This window comes from Anticarsia gemmatalis, chromosome 5 (assembly GCF_050436995.1).
Source record: "Anticarsia gemmatalis isolate Benzon Research Colony breed Stoneville strain chromosome 5, ilAntGemm2 primary, whole genome shotgun sequence".
NCBI lineage: Eukaryota > Metazoa > Arthropoda > Insecta > Lepidoptera > Erebidae > Anticarsia > Anticarsia gemmatalis.
The window spans coordinates 12,411,821-12,424,264 of NC_134749.1; the positions used below are offsets into that span (position 1 = coordinate 12,411,821).

A 12,444-nucleotide genomic window follows, 5' to 3' on the forward strand; every position below is an offset into this window, starting at 1 on the left:
ATTATTGATACCGTTTAAAATAGGAACACAAAAAACTCATCATAAAAAGTAATATAAACTTTTTTTGCAGCCAGCCTTTTGGCCAATGTTACCGCCTCTTTAGTATTTAAAAAATTATACCTATTAGTTTTGACATAACAGCGTTATGGTGGTCTTTCCTTGCGTGGGTGTATTCAAATTATTGATAATACACATGTATAATTTAGAACCGTTTTACAATGTATTTTAATAAATAAATAATACATTGTGTTCGTGTCATTAGTTGTAATGGCGATGGTAAAAAATATGACAAATTGTATTTTAAACATGCCAATATTAATGACCACCCATGTTGTGAATTATTGATTCGAAGGCTTTTTGAGCTTTTGACATTGATGCGTGACATTGATGTGGTATAAAATAATTTTCACCTATGTATAAGTGTGTACGTATAGTATTATAGGTTCCCCATGGGTTACCATGTGAATTCCGTAAAATATTGGTTATTTTGCTAGATTTGCCCAAATACTTTTACAGGATTGTTTTCACATTTTTTTAAAGAAATGGTAGCTTTTATAATTTTGTATTTTAATGCCAGCTGAGTCAGAATGTTGTTATAATGAATTTTTAAATTACTCTCTCTTTATCGGAGTGAGTGCCTTGACGCCAGTTAAGCGAGTTTTCTATATATATTTATATTTTTTGTACATAAAACTCTTTCTTTGTTAATTGTTAAGTGTGTGTTCGAAAGTAAGATAAACAACAAAATAATCGCCCCGTTTAAAAAATATATTGTAAGCCTACAGACTTTAAGCCTAAAGAAAAGTTGCAACACCTCAAAAAAGACTGCGATAAATTCCGTTCAACCAGCTCAACATGACACGCCATAATCTAGATAATATGCAGAAATAGAAATTGCGCAAAATTGAAAGTCGTATCGTTGTTCCCTAATGATGCAAGTAAGCCCACTAAGCCGCCGACGCCGACGGCTTGAAACGTATTATAATCAAGTGAAACAGACACGTGGACTAAGGATTATGTATTGCATATTATGTTAGTCTGTCTGCATCTCTGTTACGCTTTAACTGGTAAACTGGTGAGTCGTTTTGGATGAAATTTTGCATTGAAGTAGCTGCAGTAAAAATTCTGCAAAATAATAGAAAATGCTTAAAGGATGCTTATAATACAAGATAACTATTATGTTATGAATAATGAGTTACATATTTTAAAACTTAAAAGACAGAAGTTAGATAGAATATTATTATTACTATTTGTACCAGCTTTGGCCTGTGACTCCGTCTGCATTTTGATTGCCTATATGTTACTGGTACATAATCTTCGAATTTCATCAAAATCCGTTGCAAATTTTTATAGAGCGTTATACGTCCATCCAAACTTTCGCATCTATAATATTGCAACGGTACAGTATAGAAGTACCAACTTTTTATAGAAATTTCATATTATTTACCAAAACACTTAAATAAATAAATTTAACCCATTACAGTCCCACTGCTGGGCAAGGGTCTCCTCCCGGAATGAGGGAGGGGTTACACTTCCTTATATAAAATACAACCACAAGTAAATCCATCTATTTTAAAAACTCTATTCTAATTTTATCCTTACACCTGCGGTTAGCAAGCAGTGTAGTGTTACTCGAAGGACGAGGTAGTGGGTTCGAGTCCCGTCAGCGAATTAACCACCTGTGACTTGTTGTAACTGATAGCCTTTCTTACGTGTTAGGTTTAGTTACATTTTGTTCTATTATTAGAATGAGATTATATAGTTTATTTATAGATTATAGCTCACGATGAAACATGAGAAATACTTTTTTCTAATGATTAAACACTAATCTGTTTATTAAATTTAAATTATTTATCCATTAGAAAAACAATATTTATACTTTTACTGAAATATTGTAAACATAGGAAGCCTATTATATCCTATTTACTTAAAGGTATATAGCCAATTATATAACAGGTACAGTATTTTTTTTATCGCAGCAATTCTATTAAATTTCATAAAAATAAGATATTTTTACTCATAAACAGACCCATTAATATCTATGAAAATCGTAATAATATAGTATTTTATCTTTGGACAGAATAGCAGCGTTTTCCATATTCAATCATGTTACTTTCCACCCTGTATCAGATATATCATATGAATACTGTGTCGACGCGTTATGTGCGCGTGCGCAGAGCTTTCACACAACGCTTCACGATTGGCAGTCACGAAATCATATACAACCTTAGGGCTGACAAAGATTAAATACTATATTTCCTAAGTTGTACTTTTAATAAGAATTTCAAGAATTTTTTTTTGTTATTTTTACGTTTGTCTATAAAAAGGCAACATTTTATTATACTTACATAAATACATATATAGATCTGAAGCATAGAAGTACAGTACAGTATATTGTACCATTAATATTATTGATATTAAGGAAAGCACACAAGTTGACTATTAAACCGATTCTAAAAAGGAAACGACCCAGTTATCTTACGTAGAAGCCCTATATTCGATTTATAGCGCACTTGACAGTAAAATACCTCAATACATCACACGATCTGATATTCGCGAGGTATTAGAGCATTTCTCTTAGAAAGTTCCTTGCACATGCATAAAGTGCGGACGGCGGAACAAAAGGCGACTTTTCCAAGCTTTGTCTGAGACAATTGAGATTTATATCTCATTTCTGTCGCGTTGAAGACAAGCTGTCTGGTTTATAATGTGACTATTAAGGCGTTATAATGGTGGAAACATACGCTTTAGGAATGAATGCGCTAGTTTAAATTTACAGTTTAGAAATAAATGGATTCGTTTTGAGAGAGCTTATATTTTGCACTGAATGCAACGTTACAAGACAGATCATTTAAAAGCTTCTATTAAATTTGATAATTTAACATAGTTGGGAACATTTGTATAAATTTTATGCCTACTTTTTAATTAAAACGAATTTCGTGTCATAAACCCATCGGTCCTTTGTCTGACTTCTCACAGCGTTGATCAACTATCCCATATTATAAGAGCATAAATATTGTGCACTCAAATTACCACCACAAACTCCTGACCGATTTCAATGAAACTGGCCATGGCCGAATTTAAGTCAAGAAGACATTGTAATCATTTCGCCAGTTTAGTCTAAGTTACAATTGTAGTTACTAAGACAACGCTCTAAGTAAACATCTTTGCACGAGTTAAACAACTTTAACACAAGGACAACCACTACATGAAATGTATATTTTCCAAGTTTTACTTAAAACAATTCGTGATCTCATTATCTGTTATCATTAACATAAAGTTAGATTGATAGCTTGTTATTTAAGTTGAAATTATAGTAACGAAAATAGAATTGAAAGCAGAATTTTACGATACGAGTTTACTAACGCAAATAATAAAAACTCGCAAATGCTAACAAGACTAAGTTAAAATATGCTAAGAATCTAAATAATATAATAATATATGCGACAGCCAACCGCAAGGTCTCAGGGTCGATTCTATTTTCTGTACTCAAAATGTTCTTTCAAAGACTAAACTCAAAGTAAAGGCATTGAAAGTCTAGCAGAATGTTCGAATTTTATAAATCCTAGTATAAAGCAATTATCTCACCCATAATATCAAAAATATGTAATTCAAGCACTGTTGTACTTGAACTCCTGCGCGGCAGGCCAGTTCCAATAAAACTGGCCACATTGACATATTATTGGCCAGGCGAACATTATGACGATACGAAGTAAATATTTCCATTTTCCATTTATATTATCAATTTCAGGTAAATATATTTATCATTTTATGTTCAATATTGGCGCCGTGTCGGGGACTTCAAAGCATTATTTCATGTCTAAATTATGATAATGTTCCTTCAGTACATTACACGTTAAATCTAATAACTGTTGAATAATGCATGAGATACAATTAATTTTAATGTTATCATTCACTTAGGTTATGCAAATTTTTGATCATGTTTATTAGATAAACATTTTGTTTAGTGTTAATATTTGAGTGAGGTTTGAGTATTATGCAGTCCATTATCTGTTACTTGCCATGCATTGCTTGATTCACGTTAGGTAATATACAGAAAAAATATTGCAAGGAAATTAACATATCACATTAACAACAATAATAATATGGAGCCCATCGCTGGGCCTTGGTCTCCTACAGGAGTGAGGGGACCAGAAGACCTCAAGTCCATCGCGCTGGACCGGTTAATGACCTTAATACTTTTTTTTTATTTTTACATAAATGGTCTCAGCAAGCAGACATGTCTAGACGCTTCCATCCAAAATAAAGTGACACCTACATAAAACAAAAAACCGTTGCATCAAAAATCGATTAGTGTTTAAGACTAGGATGGAAACTAACGGCTCGATAGCAGTACTTACAAACAGACAATTAGTCGGCGTCTACAAAGCACTGGCTAGGGCTCCGTTACATAGGAAATGCTTCACGTGCAAGGAAATTGAAGGAATTTAGGAGAATGCTGGGATTTGTTGGGTGAGACAGAGCTTGTAGAAGTTCTTAGAGGTTGTTTTACACGTTATAATACGTAAAATTGGCCTGACTATGAAATTTTATCCAAATACAAACAAAAGCTTCCGTTTTGCCTGAAATCAGCTACACACAATAACTTAATCGATTGCTAGTTAATATACTATTCATCAGACTTTTATAAAACATCTTATTCGACGAGGAGTTCATCAGATTATAGTACTAAAAGGATTATTATAAATCATCTCAAATAGATCCAATGACAGAGAATCTGTTTACGATCTTCGATAATTTACTTTCCATATTGGAAAAGCAATCATACTAGCAGATACCACATATTAAATCATGCTTAAGTCTATAATACAAAACCAGTTTACAAAACAAGATCGATCCAGCCAAATTCACCCAATTTAAACCCAAAAACTAGTCTTTAAATAAAATCTAGATTAACGTAATAAAACTTCAAATGCGGGCGTAAACGGGTCAATTAAGAACCGTTACACAGGAGTAATTGTTTAATAAAACTAGACTTTTTTATACGACCTAGATCTTACCTCTCTGAAGTTAAACTATATTTCCCAGAAGAAATCTAGACTGAAAAATCTTTTGTCTAGATCAGGCTAATTAAGGTAGGTACTAACATTTAGCGCATTAACAAGGCTTATAGGATTACCAAGTCTCTCGTGGTCAATTACCGCGTTTCGTTGAGTAAGCTCTTCAAACCGTTTTCAAATTAATGGTCGTGTCGTTTCATATTTTATATAAAATCTGGTGTTTACTGGACGCTGATCAACAAAGCTCATAATCCAATTACACAATTGTTACATCTGGATTGTGGATGGTTTTTGAAATACTAAGCGGGTTGAGTAAAATGGGCTCATTGGGACAAACCTCTTAATTTGTGCCGTGTTAATAATTTAAAGCGTGTTAAAAATATCGTCTATTTAATATGTTACACATAATTATACAATTTTAGGTTCGTACCATTTAGATCGGAAGCATAGTATAAATAACTTTGATGAATCCTGCTTGTCACAGACGAAGAATTGAGGTTGCATGTGGCGATAGTTACATATGATGTGCATATAAAATATTTTGCTAAATATAAAAACATGCCAACTACCTAGCACTCAGTGAATTAACACGCAAAGGAACCGAAATTTCTGAATGAAAATTCAATCAATCGTAATGTAATGGTATTGTGACCACAAATTTTTCAAACCGTAATAATTAATGGATTGTAAAGTCAAATTGCGCTCAATGAAAACAAAAATGCAGATCACAAAAATAGCTAATCACAAAAATATCTGATTACAAATATACCTACTTACCTGCGGAAATATCAATCAGCAGATTCGCGTAAACCATCTTGACCGTGAAATAAGCTGATCTAGAGATCGATTACACGAGGCGAAGGTCAATAACCTAATGACTGGCAAATATGTACGCACGTGCGAATACTACATAATATGTACAAGTTTTTTGCTAAGTATACCATTACGACATAGTGTAACTTGATCGATATGTGATATATGAAAGGTGAAATTGAATAACATTAAGTGGAGTACAGTTATACGATTACAGTGTTTATTAATCGAGTTAAACATACATATGTATATGTTTTTATTTTGTGGTATTACAAAAACTGTATTATTTTTTCGCTTCTACCACATATTGATCGCTAAATCTCGGATTCGATTCCGGAATCGTGTAGTGTCAATGAGTTTTCTTCCCGCTGTTTAAGGTGCTCTTGAAATATTCCCAATAATAAGTGTGTAGACTGTAGAGTACTATATAGGAACAAACGAATGCTAGTTAACTCGATTTATTCTGCCCGCGAATTTGTCTCCTTGGAAAGATTTCCTACCTATCTTGTGTGCCTAATATTAGCGAAAAACATTCAGTAGTTTTTTCCGTGAAATAGAAACAAAATACAGACATCCCTACAAACTTTCGCAATTATTTTCTTTAACCTATATACTAATACAGTATTTTTCTTTGTTACAGAATCTCTCCCACCGGAACACCGAGTAATATCAAAGATTTTACCAAAAAATATGTTCTAATAGTCTTTATAAATAGTGTCGTTGTTTAATAATGGATTCATTCAGAACAGTTGAGTGTTAGTGTTCGGTCGTGTGTGTGTGTTGAACTTGTGTGTGTGCAACAACATGGAGGCTTTGGAACGGAGAGGAAAGGTTCTGGCGGTGGCCGGAATCCTGTTCATCGTGTTTTGGTCGCAATGTAAGTAAATAACAATGTTTTATAGTAATTTTGTTAGTATTCATAGATATATTTTTATATAATTTTTAATTCAAATATTAACTTAGTAGTATGGTTTCTTCTTCTTCGCTACACTCTTTGTAGAGTGTTCGTGGTCATAGTATGACTGCTAGTTTAAATTAAATATAAATATCTAATTTAAACAAAATATTCAATTTAAATGAATACTGAATTTAAAGGTTAAATAATTCTCCGGTCGTTCTATAATTTGAAAGTATCATAAGTATAGGAGATTGGCTTCTGTCTATGACTTTTAGTTTATTATTAAATGACAAAATAATCTTTAGTATATCTAAAAGAACAGGCTCCCGTGCTTTCACGAAAATACCTTTATAATTAAAGGATAGTTTAGTTAATTTTAAAGATATCTACCGCACTCCAACTTACATACTTTAACCTAATTGCAATAAAAAGCTAATATCCCTATAATGTCTACCTAAGTAAAGAACATTAGTATAAATTACAGTAGTTAGTATTGGAAATATTAGTTTATACATAAAAGCAATCACTACAATACCGTTTCACTTCAATAAATTCTACATTACTTCTGTCAAACAAGCCATTTTAGATTCGCAATCTAGGTAACCTGTTTCCTATTTCCTACCCAGCGTTAATAGCCCACCGGCTTGACTTAATAGTCCATTTCTAACCCGTTTTAAGTCAGTTAAGCCGATCTATTTTGACCGAAACGGACTAAATTTTAGTTCGCTGTGCCACTTTTGGGTTAGTTTGGGCTAACCTCAATTTGATAAGTGACCTAAATTGGCAATGTTATAACTTAATTCTATTCTCAAAATATTCGCTTCGTTGACTGTTAAGTTTATATTCGGAATATGCATTTGGGATATTCCGAAGTTTCGTGTGTTTTGTATTAGAAAATAATTTTGTTGTATGTAGCTTGATATATACCTAATTACTTCAACTACTTCAAAATTGCTCTGCCTTGGTGGTCTAGGCTGTAGTGTAGACTGCTGATCAAAAAGATCGCGAGTTCGATTTCCAAGTTGGGCAGAGTGCTATAGACCTTTTAAAATTCATATGAAAATATTTCCCAGTTGAAGCAAATTTTTGAGATCCAATTATTTTATGTACGAAATAATACAAAACCGAATTTTAATTTCAGTTTTAAACTCAAAAGAAAATATACTACAATATTTTTAGCATTCTGTTATTTCCCTAATGGACTGTTGGAACACAGGAATTAATTACCTTACAAGAGCAGTCTAGCGAATCTAAAATGGCGGGTTTACGAGACAATTAAATATCCATTAGCCGTGTATTCCAGTTAAAACATCCAGACGTTCCTTGTACCCATAAAATTCTACAGAACAATACCTAAGATTACTTTTATAGTGTTTGTTAATTAAAATATAATGCAATAATATTTTATACGCATGAGACGCAAGTAAGGTCCCCAACCCGCATTTGGCCAGCATAGAGGATTACCCTTAATTCGGGAGAAGACCTTTGCCCACCAGAGTGGGACAGTTACATGTTAAAAAAATTCTAATAAAAATTAGTTATTTTAGAAATAACTATCACCTATTTTAACGATAAATGAAAACATCGCAATGATACCTTTGTATGCCTACACGCACATTAAAACAGTTCTTGAAGGCATGAAAAGTTCTTAACCAGCACTTAAGTCCTGGCTCCTCCCTCATTCTGGGAAGAGACGAAGAGCAAGAGCAGTGGAACAGTAATAGGTTCAATTTATTACTACAATATTTATAATTAAGACTCACTGTAAGAGTAGCTTGGAGCCTTTTAAGTGATTAATAGTAAAGTATGAGTAATCCCTAGAGCAGCTGAGAAAATGTTAAGTAAAATATGAAGAAATGTAGGTTAATCAATAAGTCTTCTAGCTAGTCAAGTTATAGAAATATCTGCCAAAATTTTTTTTTTCTTTTAGTAAAAATAAACTACATACATATTTCAATGTTTAAACATCAAGTCAATTAAAAAATCATGGAATTTAGGTTGCAGTCGTAAACGTTTAAATCTATACAGAACAGCGAAAATAGATGAAATATAATATGATGTTCATAGTAATAAACAGTTAATCAATAGTCCGACAACTGGGTAGAAAGTCTTAGCATGCACGATGTATGAAGACATTAAATAAGCATAAGCCTGCGGATTACAAAAGTCTAAATTCTAAGTGTTGTATACCTCCCATAGCCGCGAACCTTGCAAATAAAGCTCTGTACTAAGTGTACATCGCACATAGATCTGAAATCGATAAAAATGCTTGCATGCATTTTTATTTAAGGTCCCTTGATTCAAATTAAATGTTTATTAGATCTAGTGTCTTGCGTTATTTTGATGCTTTAGCTTGTACTAGATACAGCTGTCACATTAAATAATTATTCATAATTCTAACGAGATGTATATTATTACTAGTGATGAGATAAGCGTGATAAAATCGTTTATAACTAGTGATGTCCACCGAGTTATTAGCGATCATGTGAGCCGTAACGATTAAATGACACGATTCGCGACTTGCGTAATTGTACTAAAATAAATGTTTTTATAGCGCACTCGTTTATTTAGAATGCAAGAAATTGTGACTCACGACATTACAAAAAAAAGAATGAGGCATGCAACTCAATCCAAGTTATTCTGAACGTAGTACGCGTTTTAATATCCGATATATTGAAGCAGCCTTTGTGATAACAAGATTGCATAATTTTTGAATAAAAAGTTCCAAAAACTATTAAAAAAAAACTTCGAATGCGTCTAAAAAATAAACAAATGACAGTCGCGAAATCGATTCTATTCAACAAAACCTTTTTATTCCATTCCATATTCAAATATCGTCCATTCTCTGTTGTAAAATTTAAAAACTAAAATCTAAATCCATTGTTATATTTAGATTTTTATTTTAGCGAATTCTTGAAGTTTTTATCATAAAAAGCAGTCTGACCTTGAAAGAGAACTTGTTCGCGAATATGTTTGACACGCCCACGTTAAAAGCTACTAGTTTTTGATGGTTGATAACAATAACAATAGGACATATGATAAAAGCGACATTATTCTATTTAATGGTAGTTTTATGAAGCATGACCGAAGCTTTATGATTCCCATAATAGGTTGAGAAGTAATGTCGATGATGTAATACAATATTTGCGATTAGTATTATTGAATCATTTAATTTTAATATAAGGATATCGTTTATTACGCCTTCATACAAAAGTATTAATAAAAAAATTGAGATAAGACCACAATTTTCTACTAAAAGTGATGTTTTATTTCTATTTATAGTATAATTGCTAGTAATTGTTACTGAACCCCAAGGAACGCCTAGCAGTATCTAATGAAATATGATCGACGATTCGATTTGATAATATTATACGTGAATTTCCCTGTAGGCTGATATAACTAGGCTGTATGAATAAATTTCTAAATTCGTATTAGATTACAGGTATATCAAGTACCTTATTACATTCAGCAGAATTTCACCCACTTAGGACCCCCGGTATTTTACAATTATTTACTTAACATTGTTACCATAATATATGCTTTCGTCTTATAAACACCTATAGAGAGATATATAGACATACATAATATCATGCTTTTTTCCCAAAGGGGTAGGCAGAGGCCAAAGAAGAGAGATATTGTTTATTCAAAAATACTTGAAACTGTATAAATATATCATCAAACCGCGTATTATAAAAACCGCTTCTTGGAGCTAAATCTGATCATATTTAGTAATACTATCATTTAATTCATCAGGTCGAGGAGTGGAAGGTCAGAGGAACAGCACGAAGATGTCATACATCTGTCCGCCTGACTTCATGCGGCTGGGCCACAGTTGCTACTTCTTCAGCGAACAGAACGCCACGTGGCAGGCCGCTATCAACGCTTGTTCGGTAAGTTACTAAGTATCTCTAACCAAGATCTTTACTTAGTATAAGATAGTCTACGAGACTCGCGGAAAAAACACAGTTGATTTTTGAAAAATCTTCTTTATTGGATCCCGGCACCTCAACTATCTCTATAGTCAATCGCATTAAAATAAGTTGAATGTTTTAGCCATGAAATATTAAACACAGTAATTGTATTATTATAATTATAATAATTATCTTCTTCTTCAGTAGTTCCTATGCTTTTTTTAGTATGAAAACATAAATTAATTTATACCGACATGAATTAAAAATATGTATTACATACTCGTAAATTGCTCGGACTATATTTCGTAGTATTAACTTTTTTAAAGAGCAATCGTAAATTCTATTCTATAGGTAGCTTAAACGAATGGATATAAAAATTGTACCGTTTTAACACTATACATCTTTTATCTCTCAAGAGAATTTGAACCTAAGACCTCGCGCTAACAAATTGTAGATGTTATAATAGTTTTATGACATATAACAGTTTTAAATAGCTCCATATATTAAATAACCCAATATATATGTTTATTGCTTTACTAAACGGTAACTGGACTACATGCAAACGTGAAATTCGACACAGTTTTAAAAATTAGGACTTTGAAATACTGCTTTTGTGTAAACCAATCTTTATGGGCAGGCCAGAACCAAAATAATGTACATTCCCTCAACATATACGAGATATGCGTGTACTAGATATAAGTCTTTCACGTTAAAACGGCTAGATTGATTCGAGTAAAATTTGGCAGGGTTATGTAGTCCGGCCAATCAGCAGCTGGGAGCCCTACTATGTTGTAAACGCGTATAGACGGTTGTTTAAAGACGTTGTTTAAAGTTTTTATTGAAATTTACATATTTTTGCCCAAAAATATAACATTTGTTTCATACTATTTCAAGCCTATTTGTCTCCAAAGAAAAAATCTGAAGAAAGGCTTCGGCAAAAGTTAAGTATACCATTCTTTTCTAAGTCGTACGATTTTGAACAATCTTTACTTAAAAAACAAAAGATAATGTATTCATAGATTTTTATCTATGACAGGTGAGGCCTACTGGCAATTCTAAAAACATGTTTTGCTTTCCATAATACCTGCTACCCATTCATTAATGAAATTAAATGGACAAAAACGCTTTATTTATTATTGTTTTTACTAACTAGTGGCAATGTCCTGTCCTTCTAGTAAAGCCACACTAATTTTGCCACATTTTTTTGTAGTATCGGATATTTCAAGTTTAAGTATGTAGACATAACATTAGTATAAGTGATAGTTTTACTAGACATTGGATTTTAATAAACATTGGCACATTGGCAGTTTGCACCCAACATTAAAATATGGGATATTTTTTTTTCTCACACAGAATAAGAAGCTAAATTTAAATAATTTTATTTATTAAGCCAATGATAGTGTATATTGCAATATGGAACCTATTTAATTGAATGACATAATGACAATATAAATTATCGTCTATAAAGTGTCTACTTTTTATTGTCTGTACTGTCACACCATAATAATTGAAATTGTCTACATTACTTCCACGAAACGAAACAAATTAATAGTACAATAACCTCAATGCATTTAAAACACGAACCATCTGCGAATTACATAAGTACTCATTAATAGCAGTTCAAAGATCCCTATGACCATAAATTATAATTTTTTCACCACGGCCATTGTACGACTTCCATCTTGCGTAAATGAAAAAAAACACAACCCAGTTTTTCATCCAAGTATGTTGGAGTCGGCTTGCCGTATCTCTGCATGCAGCTGATACTAGTATTTTTCATGGAGCAACAGTCTATCGGACC

The 12,444-nt window shown here is 32.4% G+C and overlaps 1 protein-coding gene across 2 annotated transcripts in view; it reads left to right on the forward strand.

The window, feature by feature from the left end:
• LOC142973201 (uncharacterized) overlaps nt 1–12,444 on the forward strand; it is a 187,369-nt gene that overhangs the window by 109,000 nt on the left and 65,925 nt on the right. For both annotated transcript variants that reach the window (XM_076114822.1, XM_076114824.1), the window contains exons 2-3: nt 6,475–6,711; nt 10,486–10,622. In XM_076114822.1, coding sequence (XP_075970937.1) covers nt 6,639–6,711; nt 10,486–10,622 — 210 coding nt within the window. In that variant the 5' untranslated portion in view covers nt 6,475–6,638. The remainder of the gene's footprint in view (nt 1–6,474; nt 6,712–10,485; nt 10,623–12,444) is intronic.